Source organism: Mytilus galloprovincialis, chromosome 12, assembly GCF_965363235.1.
Source record: "Mytilus galloprovincialis chromosome 12, xbMytGall1.hap1.1, whole genome shotgun sequence".
In the NCBI taxonomy this organism is placed as follows: Eukaryota; Metazoa; Mollusca; class Bivalvia; order Mytilida; family Mytilidae; genus Mytilus; species Mytilus galloprovincialis.
Genome location: NC_134849.1, coordinates 74,726,928 through 74,745,563, shown reverse-complemented (window position 1 = coordinate 74,745,563; position 18,636 = coordinate 74,726,928). Strand labels below are relative to the sequence as shown.

The following is an 18,636-nucleotide window of genomic DNA, read 5'->3' as shown; positions in this document are numbered from 1 at the left end:
AGTATGCAAGTTTTGGTTCTTAACATTGTATATGAGTTTCATAAAATTTGATAAGGAAAACTTAAGTTAGATTGCAGATTAAATGTAATTATTTAAGTTATAAAGGGGCATAACACTAAGCGGTAAGTTAAGCATTGCCCAAAATCAAACTTTCTCTGGGACAGTTTTTGGTTTTTAACATTGGAAATGAGTTTCATAAAAATTTCGACGAGGAAAACTAAAGTTAGAATGGGGAAATGAAAATTAAAGGGCTGCGCTTGAGCGCATGATACGCCCGTTGCTCTTTTAACTTGTCTTTTATGCTTTAAATGAATTTATATGATCATCTAGAAATTTATATACAAATCAAAAGGGATGTTACATTAATACATTCACCAAACTTTCATAAAATCCCCCTTTTTTAAGTATAAAAATTCATTACTTAAGAAAACGTAAAATCTAAAATTTATAAAAATGGAAAGGGAGCTTATGTCAATAGACTTAAACAATTTATCAAAGTTGCATAAAATTTTGTGAAAGTGTTAGTTATTGTCCCAAAATTGGAAAATCCCCCCTTTTTTAAGCATAAAAATTCATAACACGGAAATGTAAAATCTGAAATTTATAAAAATTGAAAGGGAGCTTACATCAACCAAAGTTTCATGGACATTGGTGAAAGCCATTTTGAGTTATTGTCCGAAATGTTGAAAATCCACCTTTTTTTATGAATAAAGCCCAATAAATCCAAAACTTAAAATCTGAAATTTATAAAAATTGAAAGGGAGCTTACATCAATAGATATAAACAATTCACCAAAGTTTCATGGACATTGGTGAAAGCCTTTTTGAGTTATCGTCCGAAGTGTTGAAAATGCCCCCTTTTTTATGAATAAAGCCCCATAAATCCCAAACTTAAAATCTGAAATTAAAAAAAACGAAAGGGAGCTTACATCAATAGATATAAACAATTCACTGAAGTTTCATGGAAACTGGTGAAAGTGTTTTTGAGTTATTGTCCGAAGTGTGGACGACAGACGGACAGACAGACGGACAGACGGACGGACGGACAGACAGACGGAAGGACAACGGTATACCATAATACGTCCCGTCTAAAAAAATAAAATAGAATTTTTCCAGTTGCAAACAGGCATAACTGTAGAAAGATAAATGACTCACTGCCCAAATTTAAACTCTGTCTGGGAGTTGTGGTTTGGTTTAAAAACTAGAGGCTCTCAAGAGCCTGTGTCGCTCACCTTGGTCTATGTGCATATTAAACAATGGACACAGATAAATTCATGACAAAATTGTGTTTTGGTGATCATGATGTGTTTGTAGATCTTACTTTACTGGACATTCTTCTTGCTACAATTATCTCTATCTATAATGAACTTGGCCCAGTAATTACAGTGGATAATAAAAATTTACAAAAAGGAGTAGGTTCAGTAAGACCCCTTTTTGGCCCCAAAATATAACAGTTTTACAAAATTGTTAAAATGTAAACTTTTAGTTATCTATTGGACAGTAGAATGCTTCTGCTACATAAATATGGACTGTTTTTGACAACACAATGCATATATATCCGGTACTAGCACCATTAAGTCATGCTAAATTACTGAATTCTTCACAATTCTAGCATTTTAGCTAAATTTTAGACGGTTTTCGTGTAAAACGAAAGTGGCCGCATTTGTGTTCATCTTTAATATTGAAATGTAAGTTGTATTTGATGATAATACATAACATATATAAAGGTTGAGAATGAACAAGGATGCGGCCACTTCCATTTTTTCCAAAAACCATCTGAAAGAGGGACGAAAGATACCAAAGGGACAGTCAAACTCATAAATCTAATACAAACCGACAACGCCATGGCTAAAAATGAAAAAGACAAACAAACAACAGCACACATGACACAACATAGAAAACTAAAGAATAAACAACACGAACCCCACCAAAAAACTAGGGGTGATCTCAATGAAAAGTGACATTTTTCGGCATATTTGGTAGATTTTTCATATTTGAGCTTGAATCGGATTGCTTTTAATGACTAAATCAGTTAAAATCTTTCCCATAAACTAATTAATTGAAATTAAATAGACACTTAAGTATTTAAAATGTGGTCAAAATTTTCGTCAGATGAACCTGAAATTTGAGGCCAAAATCGGTCCTTACTGGACCTACTCCTTTATGAAAATTGTTAAAAAATGACTAAAAAGGGCAATAACTCCTTAAGGGGTAAACTGACAATTTTGGTCATGTTGACTTATTTGTAGATCTTACTTTGCTGAACATTATTGCTGTTTACAGTTTATCTCTATCTATTATAATATTCAAGATAATAACCAAAAACTGCAAAATCTCCTTAAAATTACTTATTCTGGGGCAGCAACCCAACAACAGGTTGTCTGTTTTGTCTGAAAATTTCAGGGCAGATAGTTCTTCACCTGATAAACAATTTATATCTGTCAAATTTGCTCTAAATGCTTTGGTTTCAGACATATAAGCCAAAATCTACATTTTACCCCTATGTTCTATTTTAAGCCATGCGGCCATCTTGGTTGGTTGGCACGGTTACGCCACACATTTTTAAAACTAGATACCCCAATGATGATTGTGGCCAAGTTTGGATTAGTTTGGCCCAGTAGTTTCAGAGAAAAATTTTGTAAAAGTTAACGACGACAGTATTAAGTACCCTGCTTGTATGGGTATGTGTCTACTATACACCCAGTAGACAATATTAAGTACCCTGCTAGTATGGGTATCTGAGTCTACTAAACACACAGTAGACAGTGTTAAATACCCTGCTGGTAAGGGTATCTGTGTCTACTATACACCCAGTAGACAGTGTTTGGTACTCTGCTTGTATGGGTACATGTGTCTACTATACACCCAGTAGACAGTGTTAAGTACCCCTGTTGGTAAGGGTATCTGAGTTGACTATCCAGCCAGTGCAGTTTTAAGTACCCTGCTGGTAAGGGTATCTGTGTCTACTATACACCCAGTAGACAGTGTTAAGTACCCTGCTGGTAAGGATATTTGTGTCTATTATACACCCAGTAGACAGTGTTAAGTATCCTGCTGGTATGGATATCTGTGTCTACTATACACTCAGTAGACAGTATTAAGTACCCTGCTGGTAAGGGTATCTGTCTACTATACACCCAGTAGACAGTGTTTGGTACTCTGCTGGTATGGGTATATGTGTCTACTATACACCCAGTAGACAGTGTTACGTACCCCTGTTGGTAAGGGTATCTGAGTTGACTATCCAGCAAGTGCAGTTTTAAGTACCCTGCTGGTAAGGGTATCTGTGTCTACTATGCACCCAGTAGACAGTGTTAAGTACCCTTCTGGTAAGGGTATCTGTGTCTACTAAACACACAGTAGACAGTGTTAAATACCCTGCTGATAAGGGTATCTGTGTCTACTATACACCCAGTAGACAGTGTTTGGTACTCTGCTTGTATGGGTATGTGTGTCTACTATACACCCAGTAGACAGTGTTAAGTACCCCTGTTGGTAAGGGTATCTGAGTTGACTATCCAGCCAGTGCAGTTTTAAGTACCCTGCTGGTAAGGGTATCTGTGTCTACTATACACCCAGTAGACAGTGTTAAGTACCCTGCTGGTAAGGGTATTTGTGTCTATTATACACCCAGTAGACAGTGTTAAGTATCCTGCTGGTATGGATATCTGTGTCTACTATACACCCAATAGACAGTATTAAGTACCTTGCTGGTAAGGGTATCTGTCTACTATACACCCAGTAGACAGTGTTTGGTACTCTGCTGGTATGGGTATATGTGTCTATTATACACCCAGTAGACAGTGTTACGTACCCTTGTTGGTAAGGGTATCTGAGTTGACTATCCAGCAAGTGCAGTTTTAAGTACCCTGCTGGTAAGGGTATCTGTGTCTACTATGCACCCAGTAGACAGTGTTAAGTACCCTGCTTGTAAGGGTATCTGTGTTTACTATATACCCAGTCGACAGTGTTAAGTACCCTGCTGGTATGGGTATCTGTGTCTACTATAAACCCAGTAGACAGTATTAAGTACCCTGCTGGTATGGATATCTGTGTCTACTATACACCCAGTCGACAGTATTAAGTACCCTGCTGGTATGGGTATCTGTGTCTACAATACACAGAGTAGACAGTGTTCAGTACCCTGCTAATAAGGGTATCTGTGTCTACTATACACCCAGTAGACATTGTTTGGTACTCTGCTGGTATGGGTATCTGTGTCTACTATACAACCATTAGACAGTGTTAAGTACCCCTGTTAAAAAGGGTATCTGAGTTGACTATCCAGTCAGTACAGTTTTAAGTACCCTGCTGGTATGGATATCTGTGTCTACTATACACCCAGTAGACAGTATTAAGTACCCTGCTGGTATGGGTATCTGTGTCTCCTATACAACCAGTAGACAGTATTAAGTACCATGCTGGTAAAGGTATCTGTGTCTACTATACACCCGTAGACAGTGTTCAGTACCCTGCTGGTATGGGTATCTGTGTCTACAATACACACAGTAGACAGTGTTCAGTACCCTGCTAATAAGGGTATCTGTGTCTACTATACACCCAGTAGACATTGTTTGGTACTCTGCTGGTATGGGTATCTGTGTCTACTATACAACCTTTAGACAGTGTTAAGTACCCCTGTTGGTAAGGGTATCTGAGTTGACTATCCAGTCAGTACAGTTTTAAGTCCATCTGCTGGTATGGGAATCAGGGGTGTGGAAATGCTATGCCCGACTCGCCCGACTCTTACATTTGAACAACCAGACAAGTGATTATTTTTGTATGGGTTGCCCGTGGACAAGTAAAAAATGATCATAAGACTAAGTTCAAATCCAACAAAAAATAAAGAATAAATTCAAAATGTATAAAGATGTTTAATTTAAGTAAAAAAAACCAATGGTCAGCGAGTAAAAACACCAATATTTATGACGATAAATATTACATAATACCGGAAATAGATCGGTTAACAAAATAAATAAAAATAAGTATGCGAACCCGAGTCGCTTAACATTGCATTGGTTTTGTCCATTGACCCGGGATCGTCGATTAGGTTTAATCTTTCATGTACTGGAAGTGTCATTTTATATGATTTTGAATCGAGATTCAGATGAGGTTGATAAATACTTTATAAAACAGCGGACATGAAAGACAAAAAGAGTAATGAGTCGAGTAAAAAACGAAAACGCAAATGGAGGATAATGAGTATTAAAAAAAAAAAATACGGAAGCGAGAATTTAAGAAATCGTGACTATCAGATTGCACCTGGCTATCTAGGATGGAAATTCGGAAAATAAATTATTTTTTTGTCTTTATATTTAAACATCAAAGGTCAACATTATTTGTTGTCAGAGTGGTTAATAAAAGGGATGCTTTAATTGCCCATTAAGACAATTATAAAAAAAAACCAAGTGTGTCAGTTGAGAGAAACACCAAAAAAATCAATAGTTTATCCATTATTTAATTTTCATTACTTCACTCACTGTCCTCTAAATTAGTATATCATTATATGTACCTACAGGCTACAATTCTTTTTCAAAAACTGCTGCAAAAATGACCCTCACATGTCATTTAATTGGTTGTTTTGCTGTAAGGTTTCCAAAGATGTTAACCTACTTTCCTAAATTTTTACACATTTAAACAAATGGATTTCATTTGTTTGTGATGCAAAACAGTGCTAAGAATTATGTGTTAGCTAACAATGAAATACTTCAATACTTATTGGGACCATCAGGGCAAGTAACTTTTTTTCCGGACAAGTGAAATTTACAGTTTTACTTGCCCAGGGACAAGTGCCCACAGCAAATATTTCCACAGACAGTGTTAAGTACCTCTGCTGGTATGAGTATCTGTGTCTACTATACACCCAGTAGACAGTGTTAAGAACCCCTGCTTGGTTAGGGTATCTGTGTTGACTATTCAGCCAGTACAGTTTCAAGTACACCTGCTGGTATGAGTATATGTGTCTACTATACACCCAGTAGACAGTTTTAAGTACCCCTACTGGTAAGGGTATCTGTGTCTATTTTACACCCAGTAGACAGTGTTAAGTACCCTGCTGGTAAGGGTATATGTGTCTACTATACCCCCAGTAGACTGTGTTAAGAATCCCGCTGGTATGGGTATCTGTGTCTACTATACACCTAGTATACAGTGTTAAGTACCTCTGCTGGTAAGGGTATCTGTGTCTATTATACACCCAGTAGACAGCAGTGTTCTCCCCAGGCCGTTTTAGCGTCGCGGTACTGCGACGCTATATTTCTTCCCGTGACGATATAATAATTACCGCAAGGCTATAAATATTACCGCGACGCTATAATTATTTTCAGGATGTTATTTTTCTCATTCCTAAATTTTGAACTTTCATCTAATTACCACTTATGATCATAAAAAAATATTTCACTTTTTAATTGTAATCCCTTCAAGTCTGACAATGGAGGCAGTTTAGAGTAGTTAAATAGGTGTTAATTGCCCTTTGGGTGATAACTGTTTGGATACGAATACCCCAAGCTGTCACTTTGACATGATTAATACCACGTGGTTTGCAATCGGCAAATTTCGACAAGGAGAAAACGTAATCAGAAAATCATAAATAAATCGAAATATATGTTTTCTAAATGAAATTTCAAAGAAACAAACAATTTTTCTCTTTTAAAATGAGGTTGAGTCTTATCTTTTTACGACTTTTAATATATTAGTATTACTTTCTTTCTCTTCCTATTACTTTTTGTAAATCGAGAGTGAAAATTTTGATTTTGGGCTAAATAAGTTTTGTACTTTCTTTAGAAAGTGATCAAAATTGGCTTGTGTATATGTTTCATCCATCTAATGCATTAAAAACGCCATATTCGTTCCCAATCTCTTCTACAACATTGTTTATTTTCGTATTTTTCATTGCTTTCAGCGGCCATTTAATATTTTAGTGTAAACTACTGATGGAACCGGACCTGATATGACAAAAATCCGCATTTTACAATAATAACTACATATGCACAAATGGCACAGTAGACAGAAAACAATGATATATAAAGAGAAAACTAAGCATTAACAGACTACTTGTAGATAACTTTGTTAAAAATATATCATTTTGTAAAAAGAAACAACTAGGACCATGAACCAATACGTTTCAAAGACATGATAAAGCATTTTTTCTATTCAAATTTTTTATTAAGAACCCATGTTTTTTCCTACATATTTAGTGCAATTGTATTCATACAGGTTGCACTATAATAAACCATTCATTCATTTAGCTGGGTATAGGTAGGGTAACTGGAACCACACATATATTTTTATTTAGACTACCGATAAGAGGGAAAAAATAATTCTGGAACTATAAATGAATATAGAAAACATAAACTGACAATACTGTTATCCTGGTTATAGTTTAATTGTATTCTCAGTTATGAATTCAACAATATAAAAACAAAGAATAAGATGGAAAAGAATATTTTATTTACCAAATAAGGGCCTATAGCATACAAACATTATAATACATTTTGTAATAAACAATAATGTATATAACATAAAGGAAATAATGCGTTGCCACGACACGATAAATTACATTGAAAAAAAATACAATTTATTTTTTTAAGGCCAAATGTGATGCTATCCCAAATTTCTAGGGAGAACACTGGACAGTATTAAGTACCCTGCTGGTATGGGTATCTGTGTCTACTATACACCAAGTAGACAGTGTTAAGTACCCTGCTGGTAAGGGTATCTGTGTCTACTATACACCCAGTAGACAGTATTAAGTACCCTGCTGGTATGGATATCTGTGTCTACTATACACACAGTAGACAGTGTTAAGTACCCTGTATGTAAGGGTATCTGTGTCTACTATACACCCAGTAGACAGTATTAAGTACCCTGCTGGTATGGGTATCTGTGTCTACTATACACACAGTAGACAGTGTTAAGTACCCTGCTGGTAAGGGTATCTGTGTCTACTATACAACCAGTAGACAGTATTAAGTACCCTGCTGGTATGGATATCTGTGTCTACTATACACACAGTAGACAGTGTTAAGTACCCTGCATGTAAGAGTATCTGTGTCTACTATACACCCAGTAGACAGTATTAAGTACCCTGCTGGTATGGGTATCTGTGTCTACTATACACACAGTAGACAGTGTTAAGTACCCTGCTGGTAAGGGTATCTGTGTCTACTATACATCCAGTAGACAGTGTTAAGTACCCCTGCTGGGAAGGGTATCTGAGTCTACTATACACCCAGTAGACAGTGTTAAGTTCCCCTGCTGGTAAGTGTATCTATGTCTTCTATAACCCCCGAAGACAGTGTTAAATACCCTGCTGGTATGGGTATCTGTGTCTTCTATACACCCAGTAGACAGTGTTAAGTACACTGCTGGTAAGCGTATCTGTGTCTTCTATACACACAGTAGGCAGTGTTTGGTACCACTGCTGGTAAGGGTATCCAAGTGTATCATATACAAGGTTTAAAGTGCTTAGTACCACTGCTGCTAAGGGTATCCAAGTATACCATATACACAGTAGACAGTGTTATTTCCACTGCTGGTAAGAGTATCGAAGTGTATCACATACCCGGTAGACAGTGTTTATTACCACTACTGCTAAGTGTATCCAAGTGAACTATCTACCCAATAGTATCCCACTATATCACCTTCACAGTAGACAATGTAAGTACCACTGTTTGCAATGGTACCTAATTAGATCATATACCCAGTAGAGTATTAAGTACCACTGCTATGAAGTGTAGCATATACCTAGAACAGTGTTGGATACAACTGCTGTTATGGATACTTCTACCTAACAGACATTAAGTATACCATCTACACAGTAAAGTGGTTAGTACCACTGCTGGTACTGGTATTGAAGTGAATCAGCTACCCAAAAGATGGTGGTTAGTACCACTGCTGGTACTGGTATTGAAGTGTTTCAGCTACCCAAAAGATGATGGTTAGTACCACTGCTGGTAGAAACCCCATTTATCCAGGAGCCAGTGTTTAGTACCACTACCCGTAAGAAACCCCATTTATGCAGTGGACAGTGTTTAGTACCACTACCCGAAAGCAATCCCATATATCCAGTTCACAGTCTTTAGTACCACTACCCCTAAGAAACCCCATTTATCCAGTAAACAGTGTTTAGTACCACTACCCGTAAGAAACCCCCTTTATCCAGTACACAGTGTTTAGTAACACTGCCCGTAAGAAACCCAATTTATCCAGTACACAGTGTTTAGTAACACTGCCCGTAAGAAACCTCCTTTATCCAGTACACAGTGTTTAGTAACACTGCCCGTAAGAAACCCCATTTATCCAGGAGACAGTGTTTAGTACCACTACTCGTAAGAAATCCCATATATCCAGTTCACAGTCTTTAGTACCACTACCCGTAAGAAATCCCATATATCCAGTTCACAGTCTTTAGTACCACTACCCGTAAGAAATCCCATTTATCCACTAGACAGTGTTTAGTACCACTGCCCGTAAGAAACCCAATTTATCCAGTACACAGTGTTAAGTACCACTACCCGTAAAAAATCCCATATATCCATTTCACAGTCTTTAGTACCACTACCAGTAAGACAGTGTTTAGTACCACTACCCGTAAGAAACCCCATTTATGCAGTGAACAATGTTTAGTACTACTACCCGTAAGAAACCCCATTTATCCAGTACACAGTGTTTAGTACTACTACCCGTAAGAAACCCCATTTATCCAGTAGACAGTGTTTAGTACCACTACCTGTAAGAAACCCCCTTTATCCAGTATACAGTGTTTAGTACCACTACCCGTAAAAAATCCCATATATCCATTTCACAGTCTTTAGTACCACTACCAGTAAGACAGTGTTTAGTACCACTACCCGTAAGAAACCCCATTTATGCAGTGAACAATGTTTAGTACTACTACCCGTAAGAAACCCCATTTATCCAGTACACAGTGTTTAGTACTACTACCCGTAAGAAACCCCATTTATCCAGTAGACAGTGTTTAGTACCACTACCTGTAAGAAACCCCCTTTATCCAGTATACAGTGTTTAGTACCACTACCTGTAAGAAACCCCCTTTATCCAGTACACAGTGTTTAGTAATACTGCCCGTAAGAAACCCCATTTATCCAGTAGACAGTGTTTAGTACCACTACCCGTAAGAAACCCCATTTATGCAGTGGACAGTGTTCAGTACTACTACCCGTAAGAAACCCCATTTATCCAGTACACAGTGTTAAGTACTACTACCCGTAAGAAACCCCATTTATCCAGTACACAGTGTTTAGTACCACTACCTGTAAGAAACCCCCTTTATCCAGTACACAGTGTTTAGTAACACTGCCCGTAAGAAACCCCATGTATCCAGTAGACAGTGTTTAGTACCACTACCCGTAAGAAATCCCATATATCCAGTTCACAGTCTTTAGTACCACTACCAGTAAGACAGTGTTTAGTACCACTGCCCGTAAGAAACCCCATTTATGCAGTGAACAGTGTTTAGTACTACTACCCGTTAGAAACCCGATTCATCCAGTACACAGTGTTTAGTACTACTACCCGTAAGAAACCCCATTTATCCAGTAAACAGTGTTTAGTACCACTACCCGTAAAAAACCCCCTTTATCCAGTACACAGTGTTTAGTAACACTGCCCGTAAGAAACCCCCTTTATCCAGTACACAGTGTTTAGTAACACTGCCCGTAAGAAACCCCATTTATCCAGGAGACAGTGTTTAGTACCACTACTCGTAAGAAATCCCATATATCCAGTTCACAGTCTTTAGTACCACTACCCGTAAGAAATCCCATTTATCCACTAGACAGTGTTTAGTACCACTGCCCGTAAGAAACCCAATTTATCCAGTACACAGTGTTAAGTACCACTACCCGTAAGAAACCCCATTTATCCAGTAGACAGTGTTTAGTACCACTACCCGTAAGAAACCCCATTTATCCAGTGGACAGTGTTTAGTGCCACTACCCGTAAAAAATCCCATATATCCATTTCACAGTCTTTAGTACCACTACCAGTAAGACAGTGTTTAGTACCACTACCCGTAAGAAACCCCATTCATGCAGTGAACAGTGTTTAGTACTACTACCCGTAAGAAACCCCATTTATCCAGTACACAGTGTTTAGTACTACTACCCGTAAGAAACCCCATTTATCCAGTAAACAGTGTTTAGTACCACTACCCGTAAGAAACCCCATTTATCCAGTACACAGTGTTTAGTACTGCTACCCGTAAGAAACCCCATTTATCCAGTAGACAGTGTTTAGTATCACTACCTGTAAGAAACCCCCTTTATCCAGTATACAGTGTTTAGTACCACTACCTGTAAGAAACCCCCTTTATCCAGTATACAGTGTTTAGTACCACTACCTGTAAGAAACCCCCTTTATCCAGTACACAGTGTTTAGTAACACTGCCCGTAAGAAACCCCATTTATCCAGTAGACAGTGTTTAGTACCACTACCCGTAAGAAACCCCATTTATGCAGTGGACAGTGTTTAGTACTACTACCCGTAAGAAACCCCATTTATCCAGTACACAGTGTTAAGTACCACTACCCGTAAGAAACCCCATTTATCCAGTACACAGTGTTTAGTACCACTACCTGTATGAAACCCCCTTTATCCAGTACAGTGTTTAGTACTACTACCCGTAAGAAACCCCATTTATCCAGTACACAGTGTTTAGTACCACTACCTGTAAGAAACCCCCTTTATCCAGCACACAGTGTTTAGTAACATTGCCCGTAAGAAACCCCATTTATCCAGTAGACAGTGTTTAGTACCACTACCCGTAAGAAATCCCATATATCCAGTTCACAGTCTTTAGTACCACTACCCATAAGAAATCCCATTTATCCAGTTCACAGTCTTTAGTACCACTACCAGTAAGACAGTGTTTAGTACAGTAGACTCCACCTAATCGGATATCGGTTAAACGAATATATCGGCTATTGTAATATTATTTCAAAACACCGAACCATTCCCTATACATTTCAGTCAAAATACATCGGATAATCGAATATCGGTTATTAGAATATATCGGCTAATTGGATAGGAATATTAATGAAAAATGTGTGAAAACCATGTACAATCGAATATTTTGAAATAATTTCGTATTTTTCTTCACAGGAAATGAAGCCGGAAGTTGCGCCATTACGACGTTTAAGAAAACTTCTGTACAGAAATGTTTCATTTTATTAATAAAAACGATCTTTTATAGACAAATAAAACATATTTTTTCTTATTGTCTTGTTTATTTTATGAATCTGATATTATATTTTGCCTTAGATGTGTTTGTTATGTGTTTATTCAAATGTGATCGTTATCATTTACTTCACAAACAAGGACACGACAGAAATGATAAACTGTGCGTGATGTTCATCAATGTTTATTAAATATGAATGAAATGTACCTCTTTCTCAACAATTTATTAAAATATATATAGAAGTCCCGTGTAAAAATAAGGATTCGTGTGTCAATAGCATATCCCAGGTGAAATAGAATTATGTAACTTGTACACACGTACGCCATTTTCCTAATTTACATAATATTTAGCCTTTTATTTTGAGCCACGACAGATAAGATAGAAAAGCAAATTAATTTTACTCATCTTGATGTCCAATTTTATAATCATAAAAATAGTTGTATTACTCGAAATTGGAAATGTGTTTCATAAATAAAAAAACTAGAAAATTAGATCCGAGTTCGATTATAGTTTAGAGAATTCGTAGCTATTAATAGATTTACCTGTGGCCTACTTCCGAGAATTCATAGTTATTTTTAACTTTTACCTGTTTTAACACACAAATGAAACAAATCACGCAAAAACAACAAGTCTCATTATTTAAGAGGTACACATTTTATTCAGATAATCAACACATAATTAAACAATCAATAGACTGACAAATAAACAAAATACATTATAATCAACTGATCGATCTATTTACTCAATCAATCGAATTATCCGAACTTGTACCTGAAAAAACATTGAGATTAGTTACAAATTTCCATTAATAAAGCAGCTATAATAGCTATTGGTATCTTAGGGTTGTGTCTGTCAATATTGAAAAAAAACTTGGAGGAATATACGTTCATCGGCTAATTGAATATATCGGACAATCGGATATTTTTAGCTGACATTTTGGGTATCCGATTGGCCGGAGTCTACTGTACCACTACCCGTAAGAAACCCCATTTATGCAGTGAACAGTGTTTAGTACTACTACCCGTAAGAAACCCAATTCATCCAGTACACAGTGTTTAGTACTACTACCCGTAAGAAACCCCATTTATTCAGTAAACAGTGTTTAGTACCACTACCCGTAAGAAACCCCATTTATCCAGTATACAGTGTTTAGTACCACTACCTGTAAGAAACCCCCTTTATCCAGTACACAGTGTTTAGTAATACTGCCCGTAAGAAACCCCATTTATCCAGTACACAGTGTTTAGTAACACTGCCCGTAAGAAACCCAATTTATCCAGTACACAGTGTTTAGTAACACTGCCCGTAAGAAACCCCATTTATCCAGTACACAGTGTTAAGTACTACTACCCGTAAGAAACCCCATTTATCCATTAGACAGTGTTGAGTGTTTTTTACTCAAGCCAAAAAAAAAAATTATTTTAAAGGCAGGCTTGATATCAGTATGCCGTTATTTTGTTTAATTCTCCAGTTTGACTAATTAATTTTAGTTAGGTGCAAGTCCGAAGAAAACCTTAAACATTGTAGAAAATCCAAATCAACTGTATGAGTCTATTTTTAATTTGAAAAATATACAGGACTAAAAGTGAAAAAAAAAACATTTGCTTTCAGTGTCCTCCTTTTGTATTTATTTGGTGTAATAACTCTTTACACTTTGATATTTTGAAAAATATTTCGTGAATGCCCTAAGTGACATTGTTTTAAATGTTTATATCCTGACTATGTGGGATTGGTTTGCTCATTGTTGAAGGTTGTACAATGACCTATAATTGTTAATTTCTGTGTCATTTGGTCTCTTGTGAAGAGTTGTCTCATTGGCAATCATACCACATCTTCTAATGTTATGTATGGTACATCAATAAATATTGATTTCAGGTTATTCTGTTTAAAAGTAAGAATTTATTACATATGTACCTGCAAGTATTCCACTAATTCTTTGTACCTTGGATTAAACTTCAGGTTTGCTGCTGCCAGATCATATGGAGTTTTACCCTGAAATCAGTGGGACATACATATCAATTGATCTCTTTTATAACACTTATCTTACAGTACATTCATGCCAGTAACATCTGAGTGGTATTTTATTTATCATGTGACCCCCTCAGCTCTGATCACCACTTCATACCAGTAACAGCAGAGTGGTAGTTTATTTATTTTGTAAGCCCTTAACTTCGATTATTACTTCATAAACTTAGTTACATATTTCAATAAGCTGCAACTTAGAGTTGCTGAGAAAAAAAGTGACCAAAATTTCGTATCCGACAGAAAAAGAGGTATGATATAACTTGTATGCTCCGTGTTAAGCAGGGAATAAAAAGTATTCATGTAAATTAGTGTCTCTGTGTTGATTGCTGCTTAATGTCCAGTGGCAAATAATAAATGCATAATCTTACAATAACACTATTATTCTCAACTTTGTATTAGAGTAAGACTGACATGTTAACTCAAACAATCTAGCTCAAAAAGCCACAGTTCACAAGAATAAATGTCATCATACTCTGATTCGGAAATTTTTTCACCTAATTTCGGTCATTTTGTCATTTTGATATAACTTAAAAGTTGGTGCACTTTGAAAAAAAAAAAAAGAATGTCAAAATCACATTACTGCACCAGTATCTCATACTCATAGCATCAACAGTTAGATTCTAAATATTTAAAACACGAGGCTTGAAGCCTCGCGTTTCAAATTTGAAAATTTAACAGTCTCGAGTGGATAAATATCGTATTACACTCGAGACAGTGGTAGAATCTATATGTATCTAGACAGGTCCATAATATCTTAACTCAAATTTGCCAGAAATATCACTTATGTGTTGTATCTTGGTTAACATCTATAACAATACAAACATTGTACTAAACAGATTTTACACATCATCAGTAAAGTGATCCATAAATTAATTGAACACTGGGCATATACTATAAAATATTACCTGGAGTGTTTTAATCAAGGGACTGGCACCTCCTTGTTCTACTAGACATCTTGTGATCTGTAGATATCCCCCCTCAGCAGCCAGATGTAAAGCTGTTTCTCCATCAATCTATAATATAAACAAATAACATGTAAATATAATGTACAATACTCTGTTGTCAATATCAATAATATACAACATATCCTAAAACTGACATTAAAACTTGTCTGATAAACTGGACATTGTTGTGTAATAAATATAAACAAAATATATATCACATGAATTAGTGGTCAAAACTGAATAAAATGACCAGTCACACTTGTATTTATATTGTATATAAACAATAAATAAACAAGTTTTGTTGTGAAATGTCAAAACTTCAATTAAACCTGATATCTTAAAAAAATATTTTTTTCAAGAAATGTGTAAAAGAATTATATCAATGGATTCAGTAGAACAAAACAAGCAAAATGAGACCCCACTTTATATGATTATTACACATATTTGTTCGTTAAAACTGTCTAATTAACAACAGGAATTAGTGTAGATTCAGTATAATTATTCATTTTAATAAAAAAAAAAAAATTTAAAGAAACATGAAAAAGAGAAATATTTTCTGGTTCAGAACAAAAATACGAGTAAAATGAGACCCCACTTGATATAATTATTACAGATATTTGTTCATTAAACCTGTCTAATTAACAACATGATTTAGTGTAGATTAATAGTAATGTGATCAGACTAAGTAGATAACATACATTTGTGATGTCGATCTTACATCCTCTATCAATGAGGAGTCTACAGATCTCCAGGTGTCCTCCACTGGCAGCAAACATTAATGCTGTCTGTCCTAAACCCTGGAATAATACAACTGACATCAAAACTTGTCTGATAAACTGGACAATGTTGTGTAATAAATATAAACAAAATATATATCACATGAATCAGTGGTCAAAACTCAATAAAATGACCAGTCACACTTGTATTTATATTGTATATAAACAATAAATAAACATGTTTTGTTGTGAAATGTCAAAACTTCCATTAAACCTGATATCTTAAAAAAATATTTTTTTCAAGAAATGTGTGAAATAATTATATCAATGGATTCAGTAGAACAAAACAAGTAAAATGAGACCCCACTTTATATGATTCTTACAAATATTTGTTCGTTAAAACTGTCTAATTAACATCAGGAATTAGTGTAGATTCAGTATAATCATTCATTTTAATAAAAAAAAATTTTTTTTAAAGAAACTTGAAAAAGAGTAATATTTTCTAATTCAGAACAATAATATGAGTAAAATGAGACCCCACTTGATATAATTATTACAAATATTTGTTCATTAAACCTGTCTAATTAACAACATGATTTAGTGTAGATTAATAGTAATGTGATCAGACTAAGTAGATAACATACATCTGTGATGTCGATCTTACATCCTCTATCAATGAGGAGTCTACAGATCTCCAGGTGTCCTCTGTAGGCAGCAGATATTAATGCTGTCCGTCCTCCTAAACCCTGGAATAATACAACTGACATCAAAACTTGTCTGATAAACTGGACAATGTTGTGTAATAAATATAAACTAAATATATATCACATGAATCAGTGGTCAAAACTCAATAAAATGACCAGTCATACTTGTATTTATATTGTATATAAACAATAAATAAACATGTTTTGTTGTGAAATGTCAAAACTTCTATAAAACCTGATATCTTAAAAATTTTTTTTCTTTCAAGAAATGTGTAAAAGAATTATATCAATGGATTCAGTAGAACAAAACAAGTAAAATGAGACCCCACTTTATATGATCCTTACAAATATTTGTCGTTAAAACTGTCTAATTAACATCGGGTTTCATGTAGATTTAGTATAATCAATTCATTTTAATAAAAAAAAATTTTTTTAAAGAAACTTGAAAAAGAGTAATATTTTCTAATTCAGAACAATAATATGAGTAAAATGAGACCCCACTTTATATAATTATTACAAATATTTGTTCATTAAACTTGTCTAATTAACAACATGATTTAGTGTAGATTAATAGTAATGTGATCAGACTAAGTAGATAACATACCTCTGTGATGTCGATCTTACATCCTCTATCAATGAGGAGTCTACAGACCTCCAGGTGTCCTCCACTGGCAGCAAACATTAATGCTGTCTTTCCATACCTCTGGAATAATACAACTGACATCAAACCTTGTCTGATAAACTGGACAATGTTGTGTAATAAATATAAACAAAATATTAATCACATGAATGAGTGGTCAAAACTGAATAAAATGACCAGTCACACTTGTATTTATATTCTACATAAACAAACAATAAACATGTTTTGTTGTGAAATGTCAAAACTTCCATTAAACCTGATATCTTAAAAAAATATTTTTTTCAAGAAATGTGTGAAATAATTATATCAATGGATTCATTAGAACAAAACAAGTAAAATGAGACCCCACTTTATATGATTATTACAAATATTTGTTTATTAAAACTGTCTAATTAACAACAGGAATTAGTGTAGATTCAGTATAATCATTCATTCTAATAAAAAATTTTTTTTTAATAAACTTGTAAAAAAGTTATATTTTCTGATTCAGAACAACAATACGAGTAAAATGAGACCCCACTTTATATAATTATTACAAATATTTGTTCATTAATCCTGTATGATTAACAACATGATTTTGTGTACTAGATTCAAAATAATTCTTTATTAAAATAAATAATATTTTAAAGAAAAATGAAAAAAAAGTTATATTTTCTGATTTAGAACAATAATATGATTAAAAAGGAATTAAGAGAACCCCTTCATGCCTATTTTCCCATTTAAACTATCTGATTAAAAACAGAATTTTGATTAAATGTTGAATCAGTATAATGATATCAGCATCAGTTTCAATACAGACCTATGGTAGTTGAACTTTGCAGGTTTTTTACTAGTGTTTTACTTTTATTACCAATGCTGAATGGTCTAGATAAGTGGACTGTGCATAGAAAATATGGTTCAACCCTCCACATTTGTTTGTTTATTTACTCTGAGTAGTCGGGTGTTAGTGGTAGGTGTGGTTTGTCTATTTACTCGAAGTAGTCAGGTGTTTGTGGTTGGTGTGGTTTGTCTATTTACTCGGGGAGTCAGGTGTTTGTGGTTGGTGTGGTTTGTCTATTTACTCGAAGTAGTCAGGTGTTTGTGGTTGGTGTGGTTTGTCTATTTACTCGGGGAGTCAGGTGTTTGTGGTTGGTGTGGTTTGTATATTTACTCCAAGCAGTCAGGTATTTGTGGTTGGTATGGTTTGTTTATTTACTCGAAGTAGTCAGGTATTTGTGGTTAGTGTGGTTTGTCTATTTACTCGGAGTAGTCAGGTGTTTGTGGTTAGTGTGGTTTGTCTATTTACTCAGAGCAGTCAGGTATATGTGGTTGGTCTGGTTTGTCTATTTACTCAAAGTAGTCAGGTGTTTATGGTTGGTGTGGTTTGTTTATTTACTCGGAGTAGTCAGGTATTTATGGTTGGTGTGGTT

General features: G+C 35.1%; 1 protein-coding gene across 3 annotated transcripts in view; it reads right to left on the bottom strand.

The window, feature by feature from the left end:
- Positions 1–18,636, bottom strand: part of LOC143054825 (uncharacterized) — a 141,071-nt gene that overhangs the window by 50,647 nt on the left and 71,788 nt on the right. For 2 of the 3 annotated variants that reach the window (XM_076227874.1, XM_076227876.1), the window contains exons 6-9: positions 16,528–16,629; positions 15,866–15,964; positions 15,129–15,236; positions 14,113–14,190 (exon numbers count right to left, since the gene is read on the bottom strand). In XM_076227874.1, the coding sequence (XP_076083989.1) occupies positions 14,113–14,190; positions 15,129–15,236; positions 15,866–15,964; positions 16,528–16,629 (387 nt within the window). Of the gene's footprint in view, positions 1–14,112; positions 14,191–15,128; positions 15,237–15,865; positions 15,965–16,527; positions 16,630–17,191; positions 17,285–18,636 lie in introns of those variants that run through there. The other variant, XM_076227875.1, reaches the window with a different exon arrangement.